At 40.2% G+C, this 25,141-nt stretch overlaps 1 protein-coding gene across 2 annotated transcripts in view; it reads left to right on the forward strand.

Moving 5' to 3' along the window:
- EPB41L4A (erythrocyte membrane protein band 4.1 like 4A) overlaps positions 1-25,141 on the forward strand; it is a 126,540-nt gene that overhangs the window by 86,601 nt on the left and 14,798 nt on the right. Inside the window, exons 12-17 of one of the 2 annotated variants that reach the window (XM_033086525.1) lie at positions 1,480-1,592; positions 9,706-9,787; positions 14,026-14,109; positions 16,299-16,412; positions 19,438-19,485; positions 23,979-24,056. In XM_033086525.1, the coding sequence (XP_032942416.1) occupies positions 1,480-1,592; positions 9,706-9,787; positions 14,026-14,109; positions 16,299-16,412; positions 19,438-19,485; positions 23,979-24,056 (519 nt within the window). The remainder of the gene's footprint in view (positions 1-1,479; positions 1,593-9,705; positions 9,788-14,025; positions 14,110-16,298; positions 16,413-19,437; positions 19,486-23,978; positions 24,057-25,141) is intronic. The other variant, XM_033086523.1, reaches the window with a different exon arrangement.

Consider the following 25,141-nt stretch of genomic DNA (forward strand, 5'->3'; position numbering starts at 1 on the left):
TTTAAGCTATTGCTGTTAGTGGTGCAGTTCAGTTCGTCTTCCTATGTTAATAAATGTCATGGGTGATCTGTGATCAGGCTTGCCATGTTGGCATGATGGTCATAAATGACGACTTGGGTTGTCTTCCCTTTCTACCTTTTGTTCCCATTGTAGCACCAATGGGTATCTGTGCACATCATTATCTCTGAGCAGAAACCGTAATCCTACTTTTTTCTGTGTAAGTGGGGGGACGATAATATTTTCATTTGTCTTGTGGGTTGTTTTTTGGTTTTTTTGTTTGTTTTTTGTTAATCTTGTAGGTACTTCTCCTCGTGTGTCAAACAGTTTCCAGGAAGGAAATTTTCTTGTCTTGGGATGCTTTGGATGTCTTTGGGGGTGGAAGATCCTATTCCCAGATGTTTTGTTAAATTTACTTCTGAAATTTGCAGGATGGTCATGACTGCCAAACTTAAAAGTTGAGCACAAAAGTTTTTGGGCGAACTTGGGAGCATGCTTTAAACTAACTAAATAAAAAAACCCCACATTGCTGTGATGTAGGGTTAGGATTTAAGATTTTTTTATCCTTTAATTCATTTATAATTCTAAAAATACTAAAATTTTGCAGTGCTGACTATCTGTGAAGGGCTATTGGTGAAAATACTATCAGTATTTCTTGGAGTCTATTCACAAAATTCAGAAAATCTACATATGTAATTCCTGTATAGTTGCTTGGTACTTTCTAGTACAATAGCTTTTACTTCAAAATTATCAAACTTCAGGTGTTAAGAAATTAATAGTGACAATTACTTCTCTTGTGTAGCAAGTTTCCAGGAGCAAATATGGAGTTTTGGGGAGGAATATGAATTTTAGATTTTTGTTATGACCACTATATTCTGCTTAGTCACACTGAAAGGAGCATTAAAATGAATATAAAAGAATTCATTTAAACTTAATAATCTACTTCAATGGTGCAGTGAAGAAAAACCTTACTGTAAACATGAATCAAGACTTCTACTCAATTTATTGTCATCTGGGGCTGTGCGAGTTAGTCCTTTTTTACAGTTGTTTTGCAGTCTTTTAGACTGTCCTTCCACATGCCAGAGGAGCAGCCCCTGACTGACAGGAACTGAACAATATTAAAGTTGTCTAAACAATATTAAATATGTTTTTCTGGGAGGAAAACTTACAGATAAAGTTCAGGAAGTAATAATATTTCTTAAGAAATTCAAATGTTAGAATATTCTAGATTGGAAAAGGTCTTAAGTTATTCCTAACAAACCAACATTTTGTATTAGTGGCTTATATCCATTTAAAAATGCCAAATACAAGAGTGATTGGCACAATCTGTTGATGATTTTGCCAGTGACTGATTCAAAACAAAATTCAGAGTAGTGCCACTCAACAGGAGAACAAGAGGTGTGATGATAAGTTAATGACTTTTTTTTTCAGTTTAAGGATCCTCTTTGATGCCTTTTCTCATTATTTTTTTGTGTTTTGAAGTGGCAAAACATCTTTGCGAATGACCAGAGATCCTTCTGTCCAGCTTCCACGGTCTGACCAGACCATTGAAAGAAGTCGCAGTAAGACTTACCCCAAAAGAACACAACAGACAGGTAGGTCCTTCACTGCTGATCTGGCAAAAGGTGTCTTCTTTTTGGGTTCATTTTGTCACCATGAGATGACTCAGAACTGCTGCAGTATCCTTGAGCATCTCTCTGAATGGATTCTGTGTTTTGCCTTAGGTGCGTATTTAAGCTTAACAGGATATGAAACCTCCAGCTTTCCAGATAAAATAAAGGAGTTGCTGTGCATAAGTATAATGTAAAGGTTGAAAGGGAAGTTTCAAAACAGGCAGTGAGAACATGTTTTTTTCTCAGGAGTCCTGTCTCTTGCAAACAAATTTTATACCACTGTGTCTTGGTTAGTATCCCATTGTTTGGCCTGTTTGACCCAAGGTGCCACTTTTGTGCATCCTCTTCCAATTTCAAGGAGAATATCCGTTTATTTTGATATTAAGTTGTCTTGGTTTGAAAGACAAGTGTCTGCTAAGGAAGGCAGGAGCCTCTCTTGAAATGGAGAATGCAAACCCCATCCCTACAAATTATTATAATTTTGAAATTAAGGAGCTCTCAGGCAAAGATATGAGAATAGGAATAACAGTTCTTTACTAGGAAAATTAAAATAAAAATACAGTATTACAAAAAAATCAAAACATTGACAGAGTCAGAGTACAATCTGACACCCCATCAGTCAGGGTGATGGTAGCAGTCCCATTAAATGGTGGCTGCAATCCCCCTGGAGTGACAGATACGGTTCTGTTGAAGCAGTGGTCCTGTAGAAGGGTGCAGCTTTCCTCCAAAGGTCCAGTGATTATGTAGAAGGGCCTGTTTTCCTCTGGAATCCAATGGAAAAAGGCTGCCATGGTGTTCCAAATCTCAGATTTTACCTAGGCTTGGGTCCTCCTCCTGGGTGGAGCATCTCCCAATGGCAGGATGTCATGCATTGGGACTCTGCAGCCTATTGACCCATTAACAGAGGAGACCTCCCTGGAGGAAGGATGGGTCGTGGAAAAGATAAAGATGACTACTCCACCTGGTTTTAACAGATGGTGATAGAATACAGTAATTTCACGACTATAAGGCGCACCCTTTTGACTAAAATTTTCCCCCAAACCCGGAAGTGCGCCCTATAGTCCGGTGTGCCTTATCTGATGGACAAAGTTCAGAAATTTGCCTACCCAGAAGTGAGAGCTGCGAGCCGCAGGGGGAGCCAGCAGGGCCATGGCTGCCAGGTGGAGGCGGGGCGGAGCAGTGGCGGGCACGCCCTGGCCCCATGGAGGCAGAACCACTCCTCCAGAGGCACACCCCTGCCCCGTGGAGGCGGCATGGGCCCTCCAGAGGCACCCCCCAACCCCGTGGAGGTGGGATGGCCCCTCCACAGACACACCCCGGCCCCATGGAGGCGAGACGGCCCCTCCAGAGGCACGCCCCGGCCCCGTGGAGGCGGGTGGGCCCCTCTACAGGCACGCCCCAGCCCCGTGAAAGGGGCATGGAAGGGTGGCGGCCATAGCCCGGCCCCGGAGAGGTGGCATGGAGGGGCAGCGGGCATGCCCCGACCCCACCAGGTACAGGTGGGCCTGGGGGCCCGCGGCACCACCCCTGCTGGGTACAGGCAGGCCCGGGGGCCAATGGCTGTCGGGTTGAGGCAGGGCCTCAGCCAGAAACTGTGCGGGGGGAACTGGAGGCGGAGCCTCGCTGCAAAAAAAAAGTGCACCTTATAGTCCAGTGCGCCTTATCTGATCTACAAAGTTGTGAATTTTGCTGACTCCCGGGAGGTGCGCCTTATAGTCCGGTGCGCCTTATGGTCGTGAAATTACTGTACATTCTTTTGGTCACATCCTGTCTTGGGACCCAAGACGTAAGCTGAACAGAAGTTAGTGCCATGCAATTTTAACATGCTTCAGATATGTGAGCTGTAAATCTGTTCTGCACATGAAAGCTGTCCTGGAAAGCTGGAAATTTTTACAGGTGTTAGAGAAGGTAGGATTAAGCTTGGGTCACAGAAGTCATGCCCTAGATAATGGAAGCTTCCTGAAATTTGGTAATAGAGTTGTCAAGTCTTCAGGTCTTCATATGATTACATGGGTATTGCTTAGCTTCATCTATGGCAGAAGGAACACACAGTTCAGTCAAATCTGTGCATGGAATTAAACGTGTATGTGTGTGTGTTTGCTATTTGAGAAAAAACTTGTCTGGGCCTTAAAATGTAAACAATAGCTCTCTTTTATTGTGGTTTAATATGCCACTATAGAACCTGTTTTTAAAAAGAGAGCAGATATATACCTCTGGAAACTTCCAGTGTTTATCCTGAATGTGATCTTTTATCTTTTGATTTAGAAACAAAAGTAGTGTGCTCTGCCTTTTAGCTGTAGTAGCTCTCGAAATGTAACATAATTAAAAGTATAGCCTGTAAGTATAAATAAAAAAAAGTATAAAAAAAGTATAAAAGAAAATAGAGGCAGTTTACAAGATATTAAAAAAAATTATTATTTTATTTTATTTTGTGTAAAAAGAGAATAATTGCTTTGCTTTCTGATTCTGATATGTTTCATTATGTTTGCAGTTTAAAGTGAGTCTCTGAGAGGACAAGAAGCTCTTCACCCTTGAACCTAATTACTTAAACTTTTTGTTCAGCTGGACTGTCCTGTTCTTAGGGCAGTAGTTCAAGTCAAACAGCATTTCCTACCTCATTAGTCCCTGATTCTGTTTCAGGAAATTTGTGTGGCTATTTGTCAGCTAAAACTCGGCTCTTGTCTTAAAATAATGTTTGCCTTAGCCCAGGCAGCAAAGGTCAGTCTGTGTTGCTGCAAGGCTGTGCACATGTTGTATTTATTAATTTTGTTTCCAATCTCTTAGGCTGGAAATGTGAGGAAAAACTGAAACCTTCCCCTAGCCTCTTCTGCTGATGTGATGTGATGCAGAATTCTCTGGGCAACACATTTCCTATTTTGGTGGCTTTAAACACTTTCTCCCACTTTAAAACAAAATGTCTGCTTTTTCACCATTTTACTTACATGTAGCTGAGTAATCTCTATCATCCGTTTTCTTTTAAAATTCAGCTTAACTGATTACCCATGTGTCCTAAGTGTGCAGTGATATTCCACTGGGGCAAATCTATTAACTTAGATGATATTAATGTTACATGAATTTGTTTCATTTCCTGCACAAAATATGGGCTGAGGGAAGAGTGAAATGTCTTTCAAATCCCATCTTTCCCAATGAATAAGCATATTTTCTTCTTTTAAAAAAAATTTCTCTTTGCTATTCACAGTGATAAACACTGAATACTCTTCCTCCATTTAAACAGGCTTTCAGAAGCTGAATGAAGACTAATGCTGCTTCTCCTCACTGTGGCAGACATGTGATAGTCTATTGTGTAAAATAAATCTACCTCTTTTAACCTAAAGTTGTTCTTAGCTATAAAAAAGTCCATTTCACACAATAAATCAAGACTATTTGGCATATTTTAAGCATCATTTGCTTAAATATATTCTCCCAATGTAGATTTTATTTTGTAGACTATTTTTTGTCTTGCAAGTTAACCTGGTACTCTAAAGTTTTACGAGTTCTGTAGAAAGCTTCCCTGACTAAAATGTTGGAGAAAATGAAATTACATTTCTTCTTAATATAAATACTCCTTGTGCATAATGACATTATGCAAATGATCATCATTGATGGCCAGTCCTTTGTTCATCATTTTCTGTTTGTAGTGTGATGTATTAAGCTTAAATATGACTTCTCCAACATTTTAAACAGGGTGATTTTTAGTTTGGTTGTATTATATCTTAGGGTATTTTCTGTCAAATACTTTAATTAGGATCCAGCTGGACAAAGTCCTATAATTTAAATTTTTTTGAATGAAAGTCAGGTTTCCATTTATTTCCCCAAATCCAACAACAGCTCACAAATAGCGTGTATGAAGTAACTTCCTTCCACCTTCTCTGAGTTAATAATCTTTCCTCATCAGCTTCTTTCCCTTTTTATCTTTTCTTAAGACTGCAAGGTGAAATGGATTAAAGGTTTAATTTTTGCAGCCACTGCAATTAGCTGTTTTGATTTTGTTTAATTTAATTTTTTTTGTTTGTTTGTTTATTTGTTTATTTGTTGGTACCAGTGATGGGGCAAACCACAGCAGTGGTTTTGGGGACAGTTAGATCAGGTGCATGACTGCAGCATATAAAATTGACATTGCCTCTATCAGCTAAGTGTCTGTGAAGTGCTGAAACCTCTAACCTCTGACATCTAATTAAAAACTTTCCCTTGTTGCTTCTTTTTGTGTACGTGTTCTGGTTTTATAAACATAGTATGTACTTTTTAGATTTTTTTTTTTCCTGTCACCTGAAGGTAGAGGTTAGTTATCTCTAGCAGAACTGAGCAATAATGTCTCTTTGTCTCATTGGTCCACTAAAGTATGCTAAAGACTTTAGGACTGCAGACACTTGGTGAGCTCTGAGTTAAGATCTGGAGCAGGTGCCAGCCAAGACAAAGACAAAAAATATTATTTCTGTTTTCAGTAGAAATATTTGTGGTTTAACAGTGAGATTGAAGGAGATGATACTGTCAACAGAGAGAAACTATTTTTTTGTGTATAAAAGCCACTGACATTGATTGCTTCCTCTGATAGGATGAGCAGTGCAGACCTTTTGGCTTTAGCATGGAAGATTATTTTCCTAGAATACAGATTGCAGTGGTTTAAAATGCAGTTACCTCAATTTTGTCACTTGTTTGATACACTCCATATCTGAGTTTTTCTAGGGCTAGTGGAAAAATTGTATCAGGAAACTTTAATGACCATGATTTTATATTAGATTTAGACTGTTTATATATTAGCACATGGGGGGTTTTTACTGTGTGTTTAGGCTGGTATTCAAGTTGGTGTTCATTTACAGAAAGAGTTATTTTGTTTTGTTCTATCAAGTCTTGTGAGTGAAACAAATGTAACTTGTTTCATTTGCTTATTTTTCCCCTTCCAGCTGAGAGACAATTACAGTTGCATTTTGCTCTGCTTGCAAATAATAAACTCAAACGTGGAACAGGATCTCTCACTGTTCTATCTTAGCATCTTGGGGCCAGACTGATAACATCCAGCTTTTGCAATGTAGGGTAAAAGTTCATTATTCTTTTGTCTGAATGCTGAGCGTGAAAAGCTCCTAGGGAACATCCTCTCAGGACAAACACTGATGTGACCAGGTCTGTTGCTGCGGGTTTGAGTTTATCCAGTGCTGGAAAGCATGTTGCTTAGGGTTTGTTGTTATTTGGTAGCTGAGGACTTGGTTTGTCCCTGCATTTGCACGTGGGATAGTTGTATAAACCAGGGTAAAATAAGTGCTGCCATTCTGATTGAGAAACCAGGTGGAGAACTGGGTGTGAGTATTACACTTACAGTACTGTCTGTATTGTGACAATCCCTAATTTATATACGTGGAGCTTTATACTTTAAAGTTTACAGTAATTTCACGATTATAAGCCACACCATTTTGACTAAAATTTTGGTCTGAACCCGGAAGGGCGGCTTACACTCCGGAGCTGCCAATATATGGATGAAGTGCAGAAATTTGCCAACCCAGAAGTGCGAGCCCGCAGCAGCCCCGAGCCGAGCCAGAGCCCGCCTGGCCCTGGCAGCAGGGCAGCGGCGGCGCTCCCGCCCACTGCAGTGCAGCACCCAGGGCAGGGCACCCGCCTGGTCGGCGAGCAGTGGGACCCACCCGGCACCGGGGCCACCCCGGCGCCGGGACGGGCCAGCACAGTGCTCCAAGGCACTCCGCTGCTCGCCAGGAAACTTTCCCACCTGCGGCCCTCGCTACCTCTGACAGCCTGGGTCAGTCCCCAGCCGGCCCAGCCCCACTGCCCTTGCCCCCCTGGGCCACGCCCTTCCCTCACCTGGGTGAGAGCGGAGCCAGCAGGTTTAATAAAAGTGAGTGATTTTTCTCTGTATTTTTTTAGTTTTTAGGCTGTGTTTAAAGGCTACCCCGATCCGTGAAAAATGTTTGCAAATTGAGCACCTGCCAGTAAACCCCACGACTGTGTGATTGTTACTAATTCATTACTTTGTTGCACAGGGGTCCTCACTGTGAACGAAATTGCTGTTTATAATCAGGTGCATCTTATACTCGTGAAATTACTGTACTTAACATCTAGTGTTTGATTGAAGGATGGGTGTGACTTCTGCATTTCAGTCATGGGGCATGAGATGAACAAACTCTTGAGGCTACAGATTTAGAAACTAATAAGAAAGACAGCCATTATCACAGAGTAGGCTGTGCTGATGTAGACATATCGAAGTCCATTCATTTTTGGTAGGTACAAAGCATGAGCTCTTATTACATGTTTTCCATTTGGTCACACTATCTGCTGCTCTTGTGATTGGTTTAAACACAAACACTGCTTCCAGATAACGTCAGTTAAATGGCTTTACCTGATAAGAGACAGGCATGGCAAGCTAACTGCCTTGACAGGCTGATAACGGTTTTGGACACTTGAGTTTTTAAAAATGTGGTAGTTGGCTTGAATTGACTGGACAAATCAGTGTCAAGATGGTTTTAAAAGTGAGTTAAGTGTGTGCATTCACCTCATTGGAAAAGTTCAGTGCTCTGCACTCAATCCTGCACCTGCACCTGCTGTACACGTTATCCAGCCAAGTATAAACAATCAGGGAAACCATCCACAAATGAGATGTTCAAGATTTCTGACTGTTTAAGGTATTTTTGAGAGGCCAACTGTCTCAGTCATCAAGAGACAGTGATATACCTAAGTTTTTGCAATGGGGTTAGTGTTTGGGCAGTGTTCTTGGAGTCTGCTCTTTTATATTAGATAATTATATCATACAGAAGTATAAATTGGTAGAACAGTACTGTAGTCAGTAAAAGATACACCAGGTAGAACATCCTTGGAGACAATCATTACAGTTTCTATAAGTGTAGAGACTGAAAGGTCCTGATTAACCCACCATGGCTTGACACCCAGAGCGGCTGTGTGCCTGCAGGATGGTAAGGATATTACCAAACATAGCAAACAATCACTTCTGGAGGGGTCTATTATTTTTATATAATCTTGGCTGTTTTTCTGGCAGTTGTTTCACTGCTATGGTATGTTTTGGAGCACAGGTTTCTATTACTCCATTAAGTGACAAGGACTTTCTGCAACTTAATTGAAAACTGCCTAATAGAGGAATATGTGAAGTATAAGATCAATTCCATTGTTTGAAAAAGCCATATATTTGCTGATTTCTGCAAAGAGTGGCAGATCTAATCTGTAAGAAAATCAATTGATGAGCAGACAAATTACCTTAGACAATCTCAAGCATTTGTGTTGAGGTAGGGTCCAGAGACTTTGTATGCTAAAGGTGTGGTAAGGGAAGTTGAGGGAGATTGTAAAGAAATCCTTTCTCTGAGATTGAGGAGAAAATTTACCATGTAACATCTTTTCACATCTTAAATTAAGACATCACGTTTTTGTTACAGCCAGCCAAAATGGCTTGGGGCTTGTACCATTATATTAACAACATGTGTATAATGTTGTTGCTTGTATCTAGAGGACATCACATTATATCTTCAATCCATTTCATTATTTTCAATGAACATGCTCAGAATCCTGTCCAGAGAAAGTCTACATCAGTAATGATACTGTTTTGTTGTTCTACTTGACATCTGTTTCTATAGATGGTAACAGTTTTGTAAGAAATGTCTGAAATTGCCAGTTAGGTGGAAACACAATGTGTGAACTGAAGGAAAATTACAGATTAGTATTAGTAGCATAGCATGGAAACTGAAATCATGGCAGCAGCAGAAACCGAACTGTGTCTTCCTCACACCTTTATTCTCTTAATTAATTGTTGACTGAGCAGGGAATTTCCTTCTGTGGACAGTGGCAGCATATCCCATTGAGAAAAACAGCTTCAGACTTCTCTGTCTTATGTGGAAGAAAAATGAATGTGCTTCATGTTAAACTTTATTGTGCCCTGGTACAACTAGAAATAAGGATTCAAGACACAAAGATACGAAGGAGTGATCCTTACACACCCTTAACAAGAAGAGCTTGCACCAGATATCTTGTGTGTAATTTTCTCTCTCATGCTGCCCTGTAGGTGATTATGCTGAGTAGGTGTGCAAACATTTATGCCACAGGACTCATCTGTTTTGGGCGTTTGCTTGCTGTTTTTTTTCCCCAGGTTCTAAGAACATGAGCCAGATTACAACAAATGGGGAAAATGAAGGAACTACCAAAATTATTGCACCTTCTCCAGTGAAAAGGTATGTAGACCCACAGTTTTCTTACAGATTTTAAGAGGTTGTATGCCATGGACCGTCTGATCATCTGCTGACAAAGGTCAGAGAGTGTTGCCAAGTAATTAATTTTATAAAACCTTCATCTTCCAATCAATGCGAAACAGGGATTTCAGGTGACACATGGTTTGAAAACTCATAAATCAGCACAAGTTAATGGGAAGAGAGTCTCAGGTTTAAATAAGAAAAAAACAGGTAATGGCCCAAAGGGCACTGGTCAGGATAGTCCTGTTAGGTCCTGCTAGTCTCTCCTGGGAGCTGTGGGCTGGCTGTCAGAGACCTCAGGGCATGGGCCTTCTGTCCCTGAACAGGGCAAGCTTGGGGTGTGTAAGCAGGGAGGAGATGGCCATGGGCTCTCTCCCAGCAGGTCTGTGAATCTTGCACTCTTGCCCATTACACTGTTCAAATTATAATAAAAAATCTGGAATGTTTGTTCCTGATCTGTAGGAATAGTGAATTCCAGGGCTCTTTTGGACTTGTGTGGTCTGCTGTGTCGAATTTATCAGTGCTGAAGAATGCACGTGTGTGGTTATTAAGCATATTTGAAAGGAAGAGTTAAGGCTCAGATTCAGAAAGGGGTTTATATCCCCACCCCTAATTTTAGGTGCAATTTATGTGCCTGAATCAGAAAAAGAGTGAGTCAAAACCACAGCACTTAACTTTTGTTTAGTTGCCTGGATGTCTGTTCTGAAAGCTTGGCAATCCTAACAGGTTTTTTTTCTTGACTAAGTAACCCTTAACTGGGCTTACCTATGCATTGAAGCTGTTGGCTTCACAAACTAGGTATCTGGACTGACCTCTGAAAAAGGATCTAAAGATTTACTGCAAATGCTTGGTGACTAGTGTTCTCTATTGCCTAACTTTTAGAACAGTTGACCACCAAAAGAAAAGCTGAGTTAAACTGCATTCTGATTTTGGGGAAATTGAATCCACTATTTTAGCTCTTAGAAAATGATGCTGATCATGTGTTAAAAGAAAGTTTATGATTTTGCACTTGGTCATGCTGAAGCACAACCAGTAAGTACAAAACAATACAGAGGTAAAAAAGGACATGAAGGGAAGGCACAAAGAGGAAGGATCCAGGCTATTTCCAGTGGTTCCCAGTGACAGGACCAGGTGAACAAGCGCTGAAACACAGGAGGTTCCCTCTGAATGTCAGGAAACAATTTTTCCCTGTGCAGATGACTGAACACTGGCAGAGGTTTTCCGGAAATGTGGTGGAATCTTCATCTTTGGAGATGATTCCACAGCTGTCTGGGAATAATTCTGGGCAACTGAATCTGGGTCACCCTGCTGGAGCAGGCAGCTGGACCAGATGACATCCAGAGGACCCTGACAATGCTACCATTGTGTTGTTCTGTGATTGGTTAAAATAAATGAAGATATAAAGCAAAAGGTACCATTATTCCTTAGTAAAGAGATCATCGCTTTGGAAGTCATGGGAGTCCTTCACTACAGAATTTATAACAATGAGCTGTTAAAAAGAAATGGATAGGCAGGTTTTAGAGGAAGAACCAGAATAAGTGGCTCTCAAGGTTTCTGAGTATAGTTTCTTACCTTGACAGTTTAAAAGTTGTTCACGGGTAGATTCTTACTGGTCACGTTTCAGATACTGTTAGTCACTTCCACAAAAAAAAGCCAAAACAATAAAACCAAACCAAAAAACCCCAAAAACAAAACAGAACAAAACAAAACAAAAAAACCAACAACAACAACAAAAAAGAAAATAGGTGTTGAAAGTTATCTTTCTATTTAGGATTTGATTTGCTTTTTTCTGTGTCTGTCTGCACATGCAAAACACCTTTTGGGTCTACCAGGCATTTTGTATGTGAGAGGCAGCACACAAAGTTTGTGTAACATTTAAACAGTTTGGAAGTTTGCTCTATCCTGCATAATTCTTGCATTAATTTTCAGTGATGCTTGTAGAACATCTTTCAGTAATGTTCACAAGCTGAGTTTTCATGTTTAACATCTTGTTCACTGTTGAGATCTGTAGTTACTTACTTCTATATAAGTGGTATAAGCTCAAATCATAAACACCCCCAAATGAAATCTCACATGAAATTCAGATCCTAACCTTTCAGATACTTTGAATGAACTCACTACCTTTTGCAACTACATTCCTGGAGATACTGCTGGTATTTGAAGAACTGCTATGCTCTAGCTTTCTGTCTGTAAAATTTGTGTCTGCTCCAAATGAATAATGACTTGGGAATTAAGTGCAGTAAATTCACCTCCCAGGTACTTTTTTCTCTATATTTTTAAGATTTGAAAACAGTATTCACAGTTGTTTAAGTTTAACTTAGGTATTATTCAGTAACTCATGCTGTGCAAATCAATTTCTTTTTGCAATATGGGACAGAAATGTATTTATCTGAGTTACTCAGTCTGTAGTAAGCACATATTTTTAAACCTGGGAATAGATTGCATGTACCTATGAGTCAATAATTAATGGGTGCAGTATTAAGAAAATTATTTACCTGATAAGGTGTAATTTAATTTCTTTTCATGCTGACTTACTGTAGCTTTGCATTTTGTTCACTCTGTGAGAATTAAATGATTAACTCAGTGACCTGTAGTAACCAAAGGCTGAGGTTAAAAGTGGATTAGTGAGTTAAGTAGCCACAATTCCTTCATAAAGCTGAGTCTGTCACCTCCTGCTCTGGGCAAAGAACTCCCAGCTTATATCCCCCTCTCTGTAAGCAACTGTAGAGCTTTTATTTTTTCTGCTTGAGTTGCACTTCATAACTACACGATGTATTAATGTTTGTACAGGGTTGCTATCAGTAATACTTCTTGATGACTTTAGTGGAAATCCATGTGGCTGCCTGGTTCTGTCTCAGGTGAACTGCTTGTCCATGCAGGAAAAGAGCTCTAGAGATGGTGCTGCAGGAAAAGCTCTGCTGAGCCATTGGCAAGGACAGAGATGTGCTTCAGCTAAAAGCCACTTCCCCATATTTGAAGTGGCAGTTATCTGGGAGCTTTAATCTTGAAGCTGTAAAACCTGACGCTGTGAGAATGATAGTAATAAAGGAAGAATTGGAGCATACTGCTTTACCCTCCATACTCATAGGTATGGTGGGACACTGATTATAAACGCTGAAACATCTCTCAAGCCAGGTGACTGCCCTGGTACTTTGCCTTGCAGCAGTCAGTGAAGTCAGCTCTTTCACAAAAATGTCTTTCTGGCAAAAATAAAATGCAAGGCTTTACTGGGCAAGGTATGAGAAGGATATGCTACTCTGTGAACCTATGAACCTATGACCTGTTGTGCTTTGAATACTTTTCATCACCCCTGCCTTTGTTGCTCCCATTTTAAAGTAGGTACAGTACACCTGGAAAAATGGTAGAGAAATATGATAAGGATAATCTGAGGTGTGTGGTGACTCCTGTACTGGGAGAGATTAAGTAGTTTGTGGTTCTTTCACTTGGAAAATAAATTAGACAGTTAAAACTGTGTAAAAAGAAGATAAGGGGTGGAGTTTTTGATGAGGAAGCCATTGTTCATAGCTGGTTTTTTTCTTTATTTCTTTCTATAATCACAGAAACAGTCAGGAACAAGGGGTGAAAATTTTGAACCAGGTGGAGGTTTTGAAATAACATTAAATAATTGTCTATGTCGTAGCCAGATACTGAACATACTCCTACTGGGTGCTATTTATAACAAAACTTAAAAAATGTTTGAAAGGTATTTAAGTAAATCTGTGGAAGAAAAGTTTCAATAAGTTCTTTGTAAAATAAAAAGGAGGTAAAGCCTCTGATTCAATAATCTCTCACCTGCATATTATGGAAGACTATGAGATCATACTGTATGTTTGCGCTACTGTTAGACTTCTTGCTTAAGTATCTGTTCTTGTTTATTTGGATACAGGATTGCCTGTTTTTCTGACTCAGTGCTGCCACAATTATGAGCTTGCAGGAATGATCTTTTTCTCTCTCTCTTTTTTTTTTTTTCCCTTTTTCTTTCTCCTTCCCCTTATGATTGCTCTTTTCAGAAGAGATTTTTCAACATAGCAGCTCTTTGCCCTCTTTCCCATAACAAATAAGTAACTACATGCCAGGGTGGGTCTCTCTAATAAGTATATGCCTTTAAAATTAAATTTTAGGTGGTCAGCATAAAAGAAAATGTGATCTGTGTACAATGGGTTGTTTTGTTTAGTTTTTTATAAATATATACATATGTGTATATCTTTTCTCTTATTTAGCTTTAAAAAGATGAAAAATGAAAACAGTCCAGAAACACAAAGAAGTAAAACAGGCGCTCCATGGGAGGAAAATGGCCCTCAGAGGTAAGGCAAGACTTGATGTCTTAGGTATTGTGCAATGGTAAATATCATACCACAGCAGAAGGTTGAGGGTTATTATATAATATAATATTTTAATATGTTATTTGATTCATAATAGATGTGTATTCCATGTAACCAGATAGGTTCTCTCATGGATAAATAAACACTCAAAAATAAGGAATGTATGTGTAAGAGGAGGTAGCCAGTGAATGAATGTCGGCAGTTGCTTTCTACATAGAACTGTTCATAGACCTCTGATATTTAGTATATTTGTCAAAGAACTTGAAAAAGGGATAAAAAAGTTGGGTGATGATACAATATTGTTTAGGACAGTGAGAAATTTATCTGTGAAGAGTGTCAGAAAGACTCCTGAAGTGTGACTGATGGGTAGATTCTGTCGGGTCAAAAAATGTGGAGAGGGGTACATGAGGACAAAAAAAATAACCCTAGTTTTCTGATTAATGTGAAGTGGTGTGGAATTATGGTGGATAACAAAGAAAACATCAGCTGTGCAGCAGTCAGAAAAACAATTTGCAATTATTAGTAAATCAAGAGAACAGCATTATGCCATTATGTTAGTTGGTGGATCATATATGTGATCCATGAATTTTGGAAGCAGTTCTGATGTTGTTATCTCAGGAGAAGGAACAGGCTTTGAGAGCGGTGGCAAAGGTGATCAAAAATGTGAAAGTCTCTGCATTAAATCTGCACAAGGAGCAAGGGCAGAGGCAGACAGGAATCTTCCTTCAGACTGTAAAAGAGGCAATTTCAGGGGATGATATCTAGAAAATCACTGAGAAAAGAGTAAGCAATCAGGACTATTTTTCCACCAGAAGAACTAAGGATCTTCAGGTGAAGCTATTGAAGGTGTTTAAAAGTGTTGTTAAAAGCAGTCAGTAGTAACTCACCATGAGTAGGAGACCTCTTTGCAAGGAGGTGAATTCCTGGTGGAAGCTGGGTGAGTCATGGAATAAAAATCCCGAAGGGCTTCTGAAGACAGATGCAGCAGCTGGCTCAATAAATCCCCTAGACTGGAAACAGTGTGGGACTCAGGCAGCACTGAGAGCTGTATCCAGGGTTTTGCTTCCTGTAGCTATTTGTTTACATCTGCTGTTGGAGACAGGCTACTGCACCAGATAGCCTGTAAAGTGTAATCCAGCATGGTCCTGCTTTTCTATGACAATTTAGATCTGTACCTAATGTGTCATTTGGGGCACCCTGATGATTTATCCCTTGTGTTCTTTCTGTAAACAGCAGTAGTTTCTAGAGTAAGAACTAAGCAGCAAGCAAATATTCTCTTGCTAGGACCAACCTTTCTTTGGTTAGTTTTAGAAAAGTGGTGTCATCTTGTCACTTTATGTCTCCAGTGTTTGAATAGCTCTCAGGACAGCAGGGGGTTTGATCTTCCAAGAGCCAAATAATAGTGGGGTTAAGCTTTTGCAAATTTATTAATTCTAAAGCACTATGCAGGTTTAGATACATAAGCAGGCTGGGTGTTGCACAGAGGCTTTCACAGCTCTTAATAATAATTCTCATTGAGATGAGCTGTGAGAACTTTTCACCTGTGCAGAGCAATGCTGTAATCAGCTGTCTGCAGAAGTGAATGAAGAAGAATGGATTCAATTTGAAGGTAAGAGGCTTTTAGGAAAGCAGAAAAAAAGCTGGAGCTTGAAACACCTCCAATCCATTGGCAGAGGATTGTGTGGATGAACAGAAGAGAAATGGAGGTAAAATTGTTTCATGTTTCCAAGCATCAGCTCTGTGATGAAGATGTATGTAATGAAAGAACAGGGGAAGTTTTCATACTTACATCCATGGAAAGCATGAAGAATGCCTGGCTCTGGGTCAGATACACCATACTAAAACACAGAAATTTTTTATGGTAAAAGGGTATTAATAAACTAAAATCTGTATTTTGTGAGCTAAGCGTTGTTGACTTGGCAATGCTAAGAGGTCTCTCTTCTACATTTCAAGGTTTAGTGTGAAAAATTTATTGCTAAAAAGCAGTACTATCTGCATTTACATGGAACATCCACTAACATCCAGAAAAGCAGGTATAACCAAATACTCACCTGCGCGTGTGTGTATGCATGCATGAATCTTTTCATTTTTGCAAGCTGAATCTCAATTAGCTGGGCTAACTGCCCTGGAAATTTTAAAGCTGACTCTTTTATCTTCCTTTTTAATCTTAGTGGACTGTATAATTCTGCCAGTGACCGCAATAAATCGCCAAAGTTTCCTTATTCTCGCCGAAGGAACCCATCTGGTGGCAGTGAGAATGAGTCTGGGCAGCCAGTTCGGAGGAGGTAAGAGCCCCAGGTTTAATTACTGTCAGCTTCTCTGTGTAGAAACTTGACATCCTACATGCTCAGTGTTCAGCTTGTGGAAGCATAGCTGGATCCTGGGAAAGGGGGTATTCCAGGGCCAGTTGTTAGTCAAAAAGGCCACCTGAGCAAGAATACCACAGCTGTTTCTGTAAAGGAAGCTTTGGTCAGGTTTTTTACTTGCATGCTGCTGTGGGAAAATGATGTTAAAAATGTGAAAAGTTGCATTATTGGCATGTGCAAGATTCTTTTAGTTACTGGAGCTCTTTTTGCCTGGTGAATGAAAACACTGATGGATTTGCTTGCTTGACAGTGAGCTTCCAAATCAGTATTTTAAGTACATTTCTTTGCTTTAGCTGCCCCAAGGATTACACAGATGAACCATAAAGCTGTCTTCAACAGTCTGTATGTGACCACTTTGCATTAGAGAGGATGCCAGCAAAAATACGATTACAGTAATTTCATGACCATAAGGTGCACCGGACTATAAGGTGCACCCCCCAGGAGTCAGCAACTTTTGCAACTTTGTAGATCATGTAAGGTGCATTAGACTATAAGGCGCACTATTTTTTTGCAGCGAGGAGCTGCGTGGTGTGGAACAAAGTAACGAATTACTGTCAGGAGCTCAATTTGCAAACATTTTTCATAGATCGGTGTAGCCTTTAAACGCAGCCCCAGGCGCCCTCCCCATGCAGCAGGCTCCGGCACTCCCGCCCGCCTCCGGCACCGGCTGGCATGGCTCATGGCTCCTGGCTCCCACCACGCGGCCGTGCTGCGTCTTGGCTTCCCCTTGGCCAGCAGCGGCGCAGCTTCTCAGCGCTTTCCCGCAACGCTTTTTCGCTGCTTTCCCGCGGTGCTTTTTTGCCGCTTTTTCGCCACTTTCCCGTGGCGCTTTTTCACCACTTTTTCACCGCTTTCCACGGCGCTTTCTGGCACTTTCCCGCGGCGCTTCTTGGTGCTTCCCTGCGGCTGCACCACTTCCCCCTGCTTCTCCCCGGCCGGCGACCGCGCTGGTTCCCGGTTTCCCCTGCCCGGCGGCTGTGGCTCCCGCGGTTCCCAACTCCCCCCGCGCAGCCGCAGCTCCCGCGGGTCCTGGCTCAGCTTGCAGATCACACTTCCGGGTTCGCAAATTTCCAAACTTTGTACATCAGATAAGGTGCACCAGACTATAAGGCGCACTTCCAGGTTCGGGGGAAAATTTTAGTCAAAAGGGTGCGCCTTATAGTCGTGAAATTGTATGTGGCACTTTCAGTTGGTACAAGCTGGCTGAATTGAATGACTTAGAGGAGTAAAATATAATGGTTGGAGATTTTGTGCTATGTGTCCTTGACCATGTCCAAAAAACAAATTACGGGGACAAATCTGAAGCAGTAGAGTATTGAGAGTTACCTGTGATGATGTGTCCTCCATTCATCTCTGGGGCACTCTGCCTGTTGCTGTGATCTGTCGTGAACACAGGTACTGTGCCATATTTGTTGCAGTCTTCTAGAACTGCCTTAGGAGCCAGCACATGAGAGTTACATCTCTTTCTGACAGCTCTGAAATAAGTACCTGTTTGGCCTTCAAAGTCAGAGCTTGCAAGGGGTCTCTGACAATGCAGCTATATTGATGAAAAATCTAATTTGATGTGGAGCTTTTATCCTTGTCAGGTTTCTGAACCATTTCAGGCCTTTTATCTGCCATTAGCTGTCTGGGGCAGGAGAGAAGAAACTCACCCATAGTGCATGCTTAGTGACCTCAAATAAATCAGTGTAACTCTCGGGCAATGGAGTCATGTTTATTTGCTCTGTTGGATAAAGCCCTGGTAGGTGTTAACAGCAGTATGTTTCCTGAATGGGTTTTGTCTTGTTTTAACCTCAGCCAGGCCCCAGGCAGCCCCTCACTCACTCCTCCACCAGCAGGATCAGGGAGAGAATCAGAAGGGTAGGGAGTAGAGCCTTGTTAGTTGAGAAACAGTTTAACAGGGAGAGCAAAAGCCACGCACACAAGCAAAGCAACACGAGGAATGAATTCCCTGCTTCCTGCGGTTGAGCAGGTGTTCAGCCATTTCCAGCAGAGCAGGGCCCCATCACACTAATGGTGACTTGGGAGGACAAACCCCATCTCCCCTTTCCTCATTCTTCCCCACACTTTATACATTGAGCTTGATGTCACAACATCTAGTACATCCCTTTGGTCAGTTTGGGGTTCACTTCTCCTGGCTGTGCCCCCTGCCAGCATCCCATGTATCCCTGGTCTCCCCCATGTTGCCTTGACTCTGTGCAATCCCTGCTCAGCAATGACAAAAGCATGTCTGTATTATCGACCATGTTCAGCACTATTGCAGACAAAACCAGCGCAGGTTTTCTGATGCATTGCTAGCTTAGTTGTCAGAAGGACTTATTTGGCTCTGTAAAAACAGAAGAGTAAACATGTGCAATGTCTCTCTCATATCAAGAAAAGTGTGCACTGTGCAGCTGGAAATTGTTTTTGTCATCTGGGATTTGCACTGGAGTGATCTAGTCAGTGGACAGACAGTCATGCCAATAGCAAGTTTTCTCTTGAGTTACTGCATGAACAAAATGTTTTTAGAAGTCTTATCTCATATGTGGGACTGTGAAGACTGACAATAGTAGGTGGATGTTAACTTAATTATGCCTTCCTGAGTCTTGGTTTTATTCATGCACTTTCCTTTTCCAGCTGTTAATAACAATAGCTATGCTGTTTATGCACTCTTTACTGGAGTTAAGAGGAAACCACCAGGCTCTGCTGTGTTGGAAACAGTGGGAACCTCTAAAGGCCAGCAAACTCTAAAGGTTTGCATTGAGAGCTTGAATGGAATCATGCCTTCAAAACTTATTGTAAAGATGTCCTGAAAGGTTTAAAACAAGCAAATGCCCTATTTTCTCTACTTGATGTTATACTGTGAAAAAAGACTAAAACATGTTGTTTTTTTTTTATGGGTAGTTCTGTGTATTTGTGTTAAATAATTCTATGACATTTCATTAAAACTTCCTTAATGTCACAGGAAAAATCAAAACAGTGGTGAAGATTCAGATTTAAAGCAAAGGAGAAGGTAAATATATTATCTATAGCAGCTATAAATTGATAGTGAAGGTACTGGTCATGATGCCATTCACTGCATCCCCTTCTTTCCTTCTTTCTCCCTCATATTCCTAAATGTATAAAAGGTTTGTTGTGTTATGACCTTCTAATTTTTTATTTCTTATCTTTTGCTATAATGCTATGTGGCACAGCCTCATCACAGCAGAAAGTCTTGTTAGAAGCATGTTATGAAAGTTTTCTAAGGGCTTATCTGCAACTTGAAAGTCAGTTCCAGAAGTTCTAGCTTTTGGATTTTGAATCTGCAGATTTGTTTTTACTTCTCCAGCCTCCCTACCCACTTTTAATTAATGTGTTTTGCAAGCATGTGTGCTATTATCTGAGATGAATTGTTCTGCCAGAGGTAATTGCAAAGGCATATGTAACTCCTGATGGTCCTCTTGCTATCTTGCACATTTTTGTTTGATTTTTTTCTTAAGCTTCTCCTCCCTGCCCCCACCTCCCATTTCAGACTTGACTTCATTTGACTTGTCACACTTCAAATAAAATGCAGGTGCGAATTTGAGTGTGCCATTCAACAACTTCAGCTTTTGACAGATTTTTGCCACAATTGCTTGTCATGACTCTGTTTAGAGTTTCTCCTTGCTCCTGTGCTCCTACTTGCACTGCTAGAATAAAGAAACAGTGGAGTGCGTTTCAATGTCAGAGGCTCCTGGAGCTTGGGAAGAAGAGGAGGAGGATCTCCCAGCATCTGAATCACTGCAGCAGCACAGGAAGGGAGCTCTGGCAAGGATACAAACATCTCAGGACAATCACAGGAAGTCAGAGAAAGTGCTCACATACTTTGTACTTACTGTGAGATAACAGAATATTTTTTGGAAGGATGTTAGCATTACAAACTGCCAGTGATAGTCCTGTGATAGATGTCCAGCCCATAAAACTGAGAAGATTTAGTTAAGCATCTCAGATGAAAAGCCTCAATGCTCAGGAGAGACCTCTTTCCACAGGTTTGTTATTGTCTATTGCAAAACACCTTCTTCACTTCCTCACAATTTGGCTTTTCTCCTCTCATTTTAATCAGAAAAAGACTGTGCCAGAATGTGAGGTTTCCTCAGCCCTCCATACCCTCTTCTAGGCAGTATTTGTTGTGTCTTTTGTAAAACCGACTATGAGTTCTTTCCTGCTCCTTATGCCAGAGTATATCGGTATTCTATCTGCAAGATATCAAATACATTACATGACAAGGAAAACAGGGGAATAAAGGACAAAAGGTACCTGAAAATTGTCAGAGATCAGGATGATCTCATGTGTTCTTGCACCTGATTTAGGAAACTTTTTCCCACCTATTTTTGGTATTTTTTTTCAGTTCAAGAAAAGATGATATGTAATATTCAGTGAAAGATAGTATTCTGACAACAAGCATGAACAGCTGCCACTCAGCTGACATCTCAGGAACCCTTCTGTGTCCCTTCAAATGCTTTCCTGGCAGGAAACACAAGGGAATTCAATGTGCAATATACAAAAGGTGGATCAGATATACATTCCCGAAAAGTTAGAGAAAGGCTTATCTTGAGTTTGATCAAATTGGATGTTTTGTCTTGTACTTTGCCTACCATGTGATTTTTGGCTGTTTTGGTACCTTACAACTTACTTAAATCACTCAAAATAAAAAAAAAATTTGTCATACTGAAAAATATAGAAGAAAAGAGTAATGCAAAATGACATGGAAGTGTGCAAGAACAGTGTTGCTTAAATGACTTATTAATGTTGATGTTAGTGGCGTATTTATTAAACATCTGATAAGACTGAGGTGGGGAAAGGTATACTTTTGGCTGTGTAAGGTCTGCTGCAGTTCTGGAGCATTTATTACTCTTAACTATTCTGTTGTGCTTGAGTACTCTTTTTGACACCATCTTTTAATCTTCCATCTTCCTTTGGGGTTACAATTTTCTATAGTAACACTCATTTTTCTATCCCCACTTTGAGCTTCATGCAGAAAAGTGTATTTTTAGCTGACAATGTGGGTCACCTGGCTTTAAATTATGAATATGAAGTTTGGGGATGTGGATGTCACCAAAACTGCAGGAAAATCAAAAACCCTCCCACAACATTTTTAGTATTAGAGAATCAAGGCATTACTTTATTCTGGCCAGGATGTTGTTCTGACCAGGATTTGCAACAGAAGTAATTTAATCCACACGTAGCCTGGATGTGCAGAAGAAATAATTCCATAACACATACCTTTTACCAGATTTTTCACTATCTTTATACAGTCAAAACCCATAGAGATTCCCAGTTCATTGGTTCATTCATTCGATGTTCATTGGTTCCAAGTTATGTAGTTCTTAGTATTTGGTTTGCTATTGGATATGAATTTATTGACCTCCCATGCTAATTTGGTCCACATTCTTATCTCTCCTTTCCCAGACCAGGTGTCTCCGACCATGCCATGGTTGATGTTTAGAGGTGATGGTTTCATTAATGGTTGTTATCTTTTGTGTATCTCCTGTGCTACTCCTAATCTGTTGAGATGTTAAATTCATCAGGCCTTGCCTAGTGGAACAATGCCCTGAAAAAAACTTCAATTCCCTTCCCCCAGGGCAAAGGTGAACAAACCTGACTAAAGCTATAAATATAGAAATTAAAAAAACCCAAAACCTTGTTTTTTTTTTTTCCGACAGGGAAAAGCTTCTTCTCTGGGGGAAATTTCACTTTGCCAAATTTATTCCCTTCAGGCAAACTGGGTTGAATGATTTTCCTAGACTTTATCTGTCCTATTATTCTAAGACGTTTTTGTTTGAATGGGAGCTATTTGAGCTAATGATTTCCTAATTTAGGAGACAGGGGAGAAGAGACTCCATAGACTGAGGAATTTACAGGTTCAGCAATGTGATGAAGGCAACCAAAATTCACTGGTATTATGGAGAATTTTATGAGGCTCTCAGATGTGTCAGAATGACATCTGTAACAGTGTCCTGGTTCTTTAGTCCTAGTCCTCTTGAAAGTAGAATGGTGTGTACCTGACCAGATAGAACAGCTCCATGCTGCATCTGTGCTGTTCCCTGGGAACAATCTTCTCTCATCCTTTTTGGCCTCTACTTCCTAAACCTAATGAGTGAGCAGGTGCTGGTCAGCAACTTCCTTCCTTGTCATTAAATGCCTCCTCTTACCTGTTACTTACACCGAAGAACTGCTTTGTCTCCTTGGCTAGTTTGAGGTGTAGTTTAACAAATCTGTCCTCTTATGCATGTCAGCTATCAAAGAACAAAAGAAAAGCCAGAGGGCATAAGAAAATACATATCTCTACCAGTGTCATCAGGAGTTATCCCCTTATAGGTCCTATTTCATGGCCAGAGACCTCAGAAGACAAATTCTGTTTTGCATTGCAGCAAAACCAACACTGATTACGCCTCCAGACAGCCTAAATCCATGTACAGCAGCTCCTGTTAATATCAGCCAGCTTTCCTCATTAATCAGCTGGGCTGTCAGTATAGCAGAGAAACACATCTATCTTCAGGAGCATTCATGGAATCACAGAAAGCTTCAGGCTGGGAAGGACCTTTCGTAGATCATCAAATCCAACCATTCCAAGACCATCCTCACAATAAAGAACGAATGGTCCAAATCAGATTTTGATGAGAGTGCCAGTCCTTAGAACCCAGCCAGTGGTACAGTGGCCGAGTTTCTTGGACCAAAGCCTGACAGTTGGTCTGTCTACTGCAAAACGCAATCATGGATTTAATGGTCTAAGGTAGTGGACAGGAGTTTGCCTGTAGCTAGTGCAGCCTTCTTTTTTTCCATAAAGAGCAGCAACTAGTGTAACTGGTGTTAATGGTGTTTCTTCCATGCTGCCTAACATTCCCTTCCAGTAAGCTGAGTCAAAGTCATTTTCCTAGACTTTAGCTGTCCTATTCATCTAACAGATTTTTGTTTGAGTGGGAGATATTTGAACTAATGATTTTCTAGTTTAGGAAAGAGAGAAGAACAGACTCCATAGACTGAGAACTTAGGAACTTACAGGATGGAAGTTGAGGGGAATAGAAAATATAGATCTGTGAGCATTTTGTTTTGCCTGCAAACCCAGAATTCTGTATAATTTCTGTTGGGTGTACCACAATGTGCAAGAAGAAAAGAGCCATACAGATTACAGATGAAACATTTCACATGTCTAAGAGACACATTGATGTGGCATATACACAAAGAATGCTGAATGATAAAATAATACAAATTTTAAAACATAAATGAAACAGTGAAATTATTCAAAATTGAAATAGCACCCACCTGATTCTTACTACACTCTGGATGCACTACTTTTGAAGCAGTTCTTCTAATCAATTAATGAGAAAAAGATAAGATGATTTTCAGGTGTAGACAGCACTTTAAGTATCTTGATTCTGATTTTCTGGGTAATGTCTTTGCAGTGTTGTTGTTTCCTCATTTAGCAGTGCAGTAATTCTTGTGTTAGTAGATAAATTAATCCTGAGATGTTGCTTTTCTCTTCTCCAGGTCACGGTCCCGGTGTAACACCAGCAGTGGCAGTGAATCCGAAAATTCCAACAGAGAGCATCGGAAGAAGAGAAACAGGTGACAATATATTAAATATTTTAGGAAGGGGGTTATGAAACACAGACGAATGGACATGGACTTTTTTCAGATAAACATAGTAAGAAGGGATATATCGTACTTTTTGTGTATAGAGTCTTCCTGAGGCAGCTTTAAGACCCTTTTCTGAATAAGAAGAGTGATAATTGCCGGAGCACATCATTATAGTTGAATGTAATGAATGCCTGCCCTCCTGTTGCTTGGGAAGAGCTCAGTAATGAACCACAAGATCAAGTACAGGGCACACTTACAAAAGACTTGCAATAAAAATGCAAATAAAGCAGATAATGTCTTGATAATGATATTCTCAGCATATACTTTTACTTCACAAGTTCAAGTGCAGATTTTTTCAAGCAGAAAATAAGCTGTTGAGAAGTAAAAATATTTTTAATGGATATGAATCTCCATGTTGGTTTTAAATCCATGTATTTAATTGTATAAAGATTTTGTTTTTCAAGATGTCAGGTATGGGCCCAAACCCAAAATGTGTACAGCATCAAGTTTTAATGGGACAGCAATAGTTCATATCAAGTGATGCTAACAAGTCCTGTATTATATATTCCATTTTTCTTGTTGCTGGCATGAAAAAGATGGCATAACTACTGCCTTCTTATAAACTCCCTTCAAAACTGTATATATTTTATGTTGCAGTGGAGATAACAACATCCTAGAGGTAAAATATACTTTTTAAAAGCACATAGAATTTCCTCATACTGCATAAACAGTGCAAGAGAAATGTAACTAGACAAAAGAGGAACTGTTTTAAGGCAAAGTTTCTAAGTTACTTTCTGCCATAATTTTTTCATGTCTTATATTCAGTGATAAATGATTTCCATACTTTGGAAGCTCTTAGAAATAATTACATGCTAGATAGTGCTGCAGGAGTATGCAGTATAATTACATTTTCAGCATGACTTGCAGTTAAAGAAAATGTTAAAAATCATTGTGACACTCACATGGGATGGCATAAAGCACATCTGAGACATATGATTTCTTTAAGGCTTACCTAAATTAGAGCACAGTCTTGTAAGGTACTCGGCTTACAATAACCTAGTGTGCATGGAAGG

The sequence above is a fragment of the Catharus ustulatus genome, assembly GCF_009819885.2.
Source record: "Catharus ustulatus isolate bCatUst1 chromosome Z unlocalized genomic scaffold, bCatUst1.pri.v2 scaffold_29_arrow_ctg1, whole genome shotgun sequence".
NCBI classification, from domain to species: domain Eukaryota; kingdom Metazoa; phylum Chordata; class Aves; order Passeriformes; family Turdidae; genus Catharus; species Catharus ustulatus.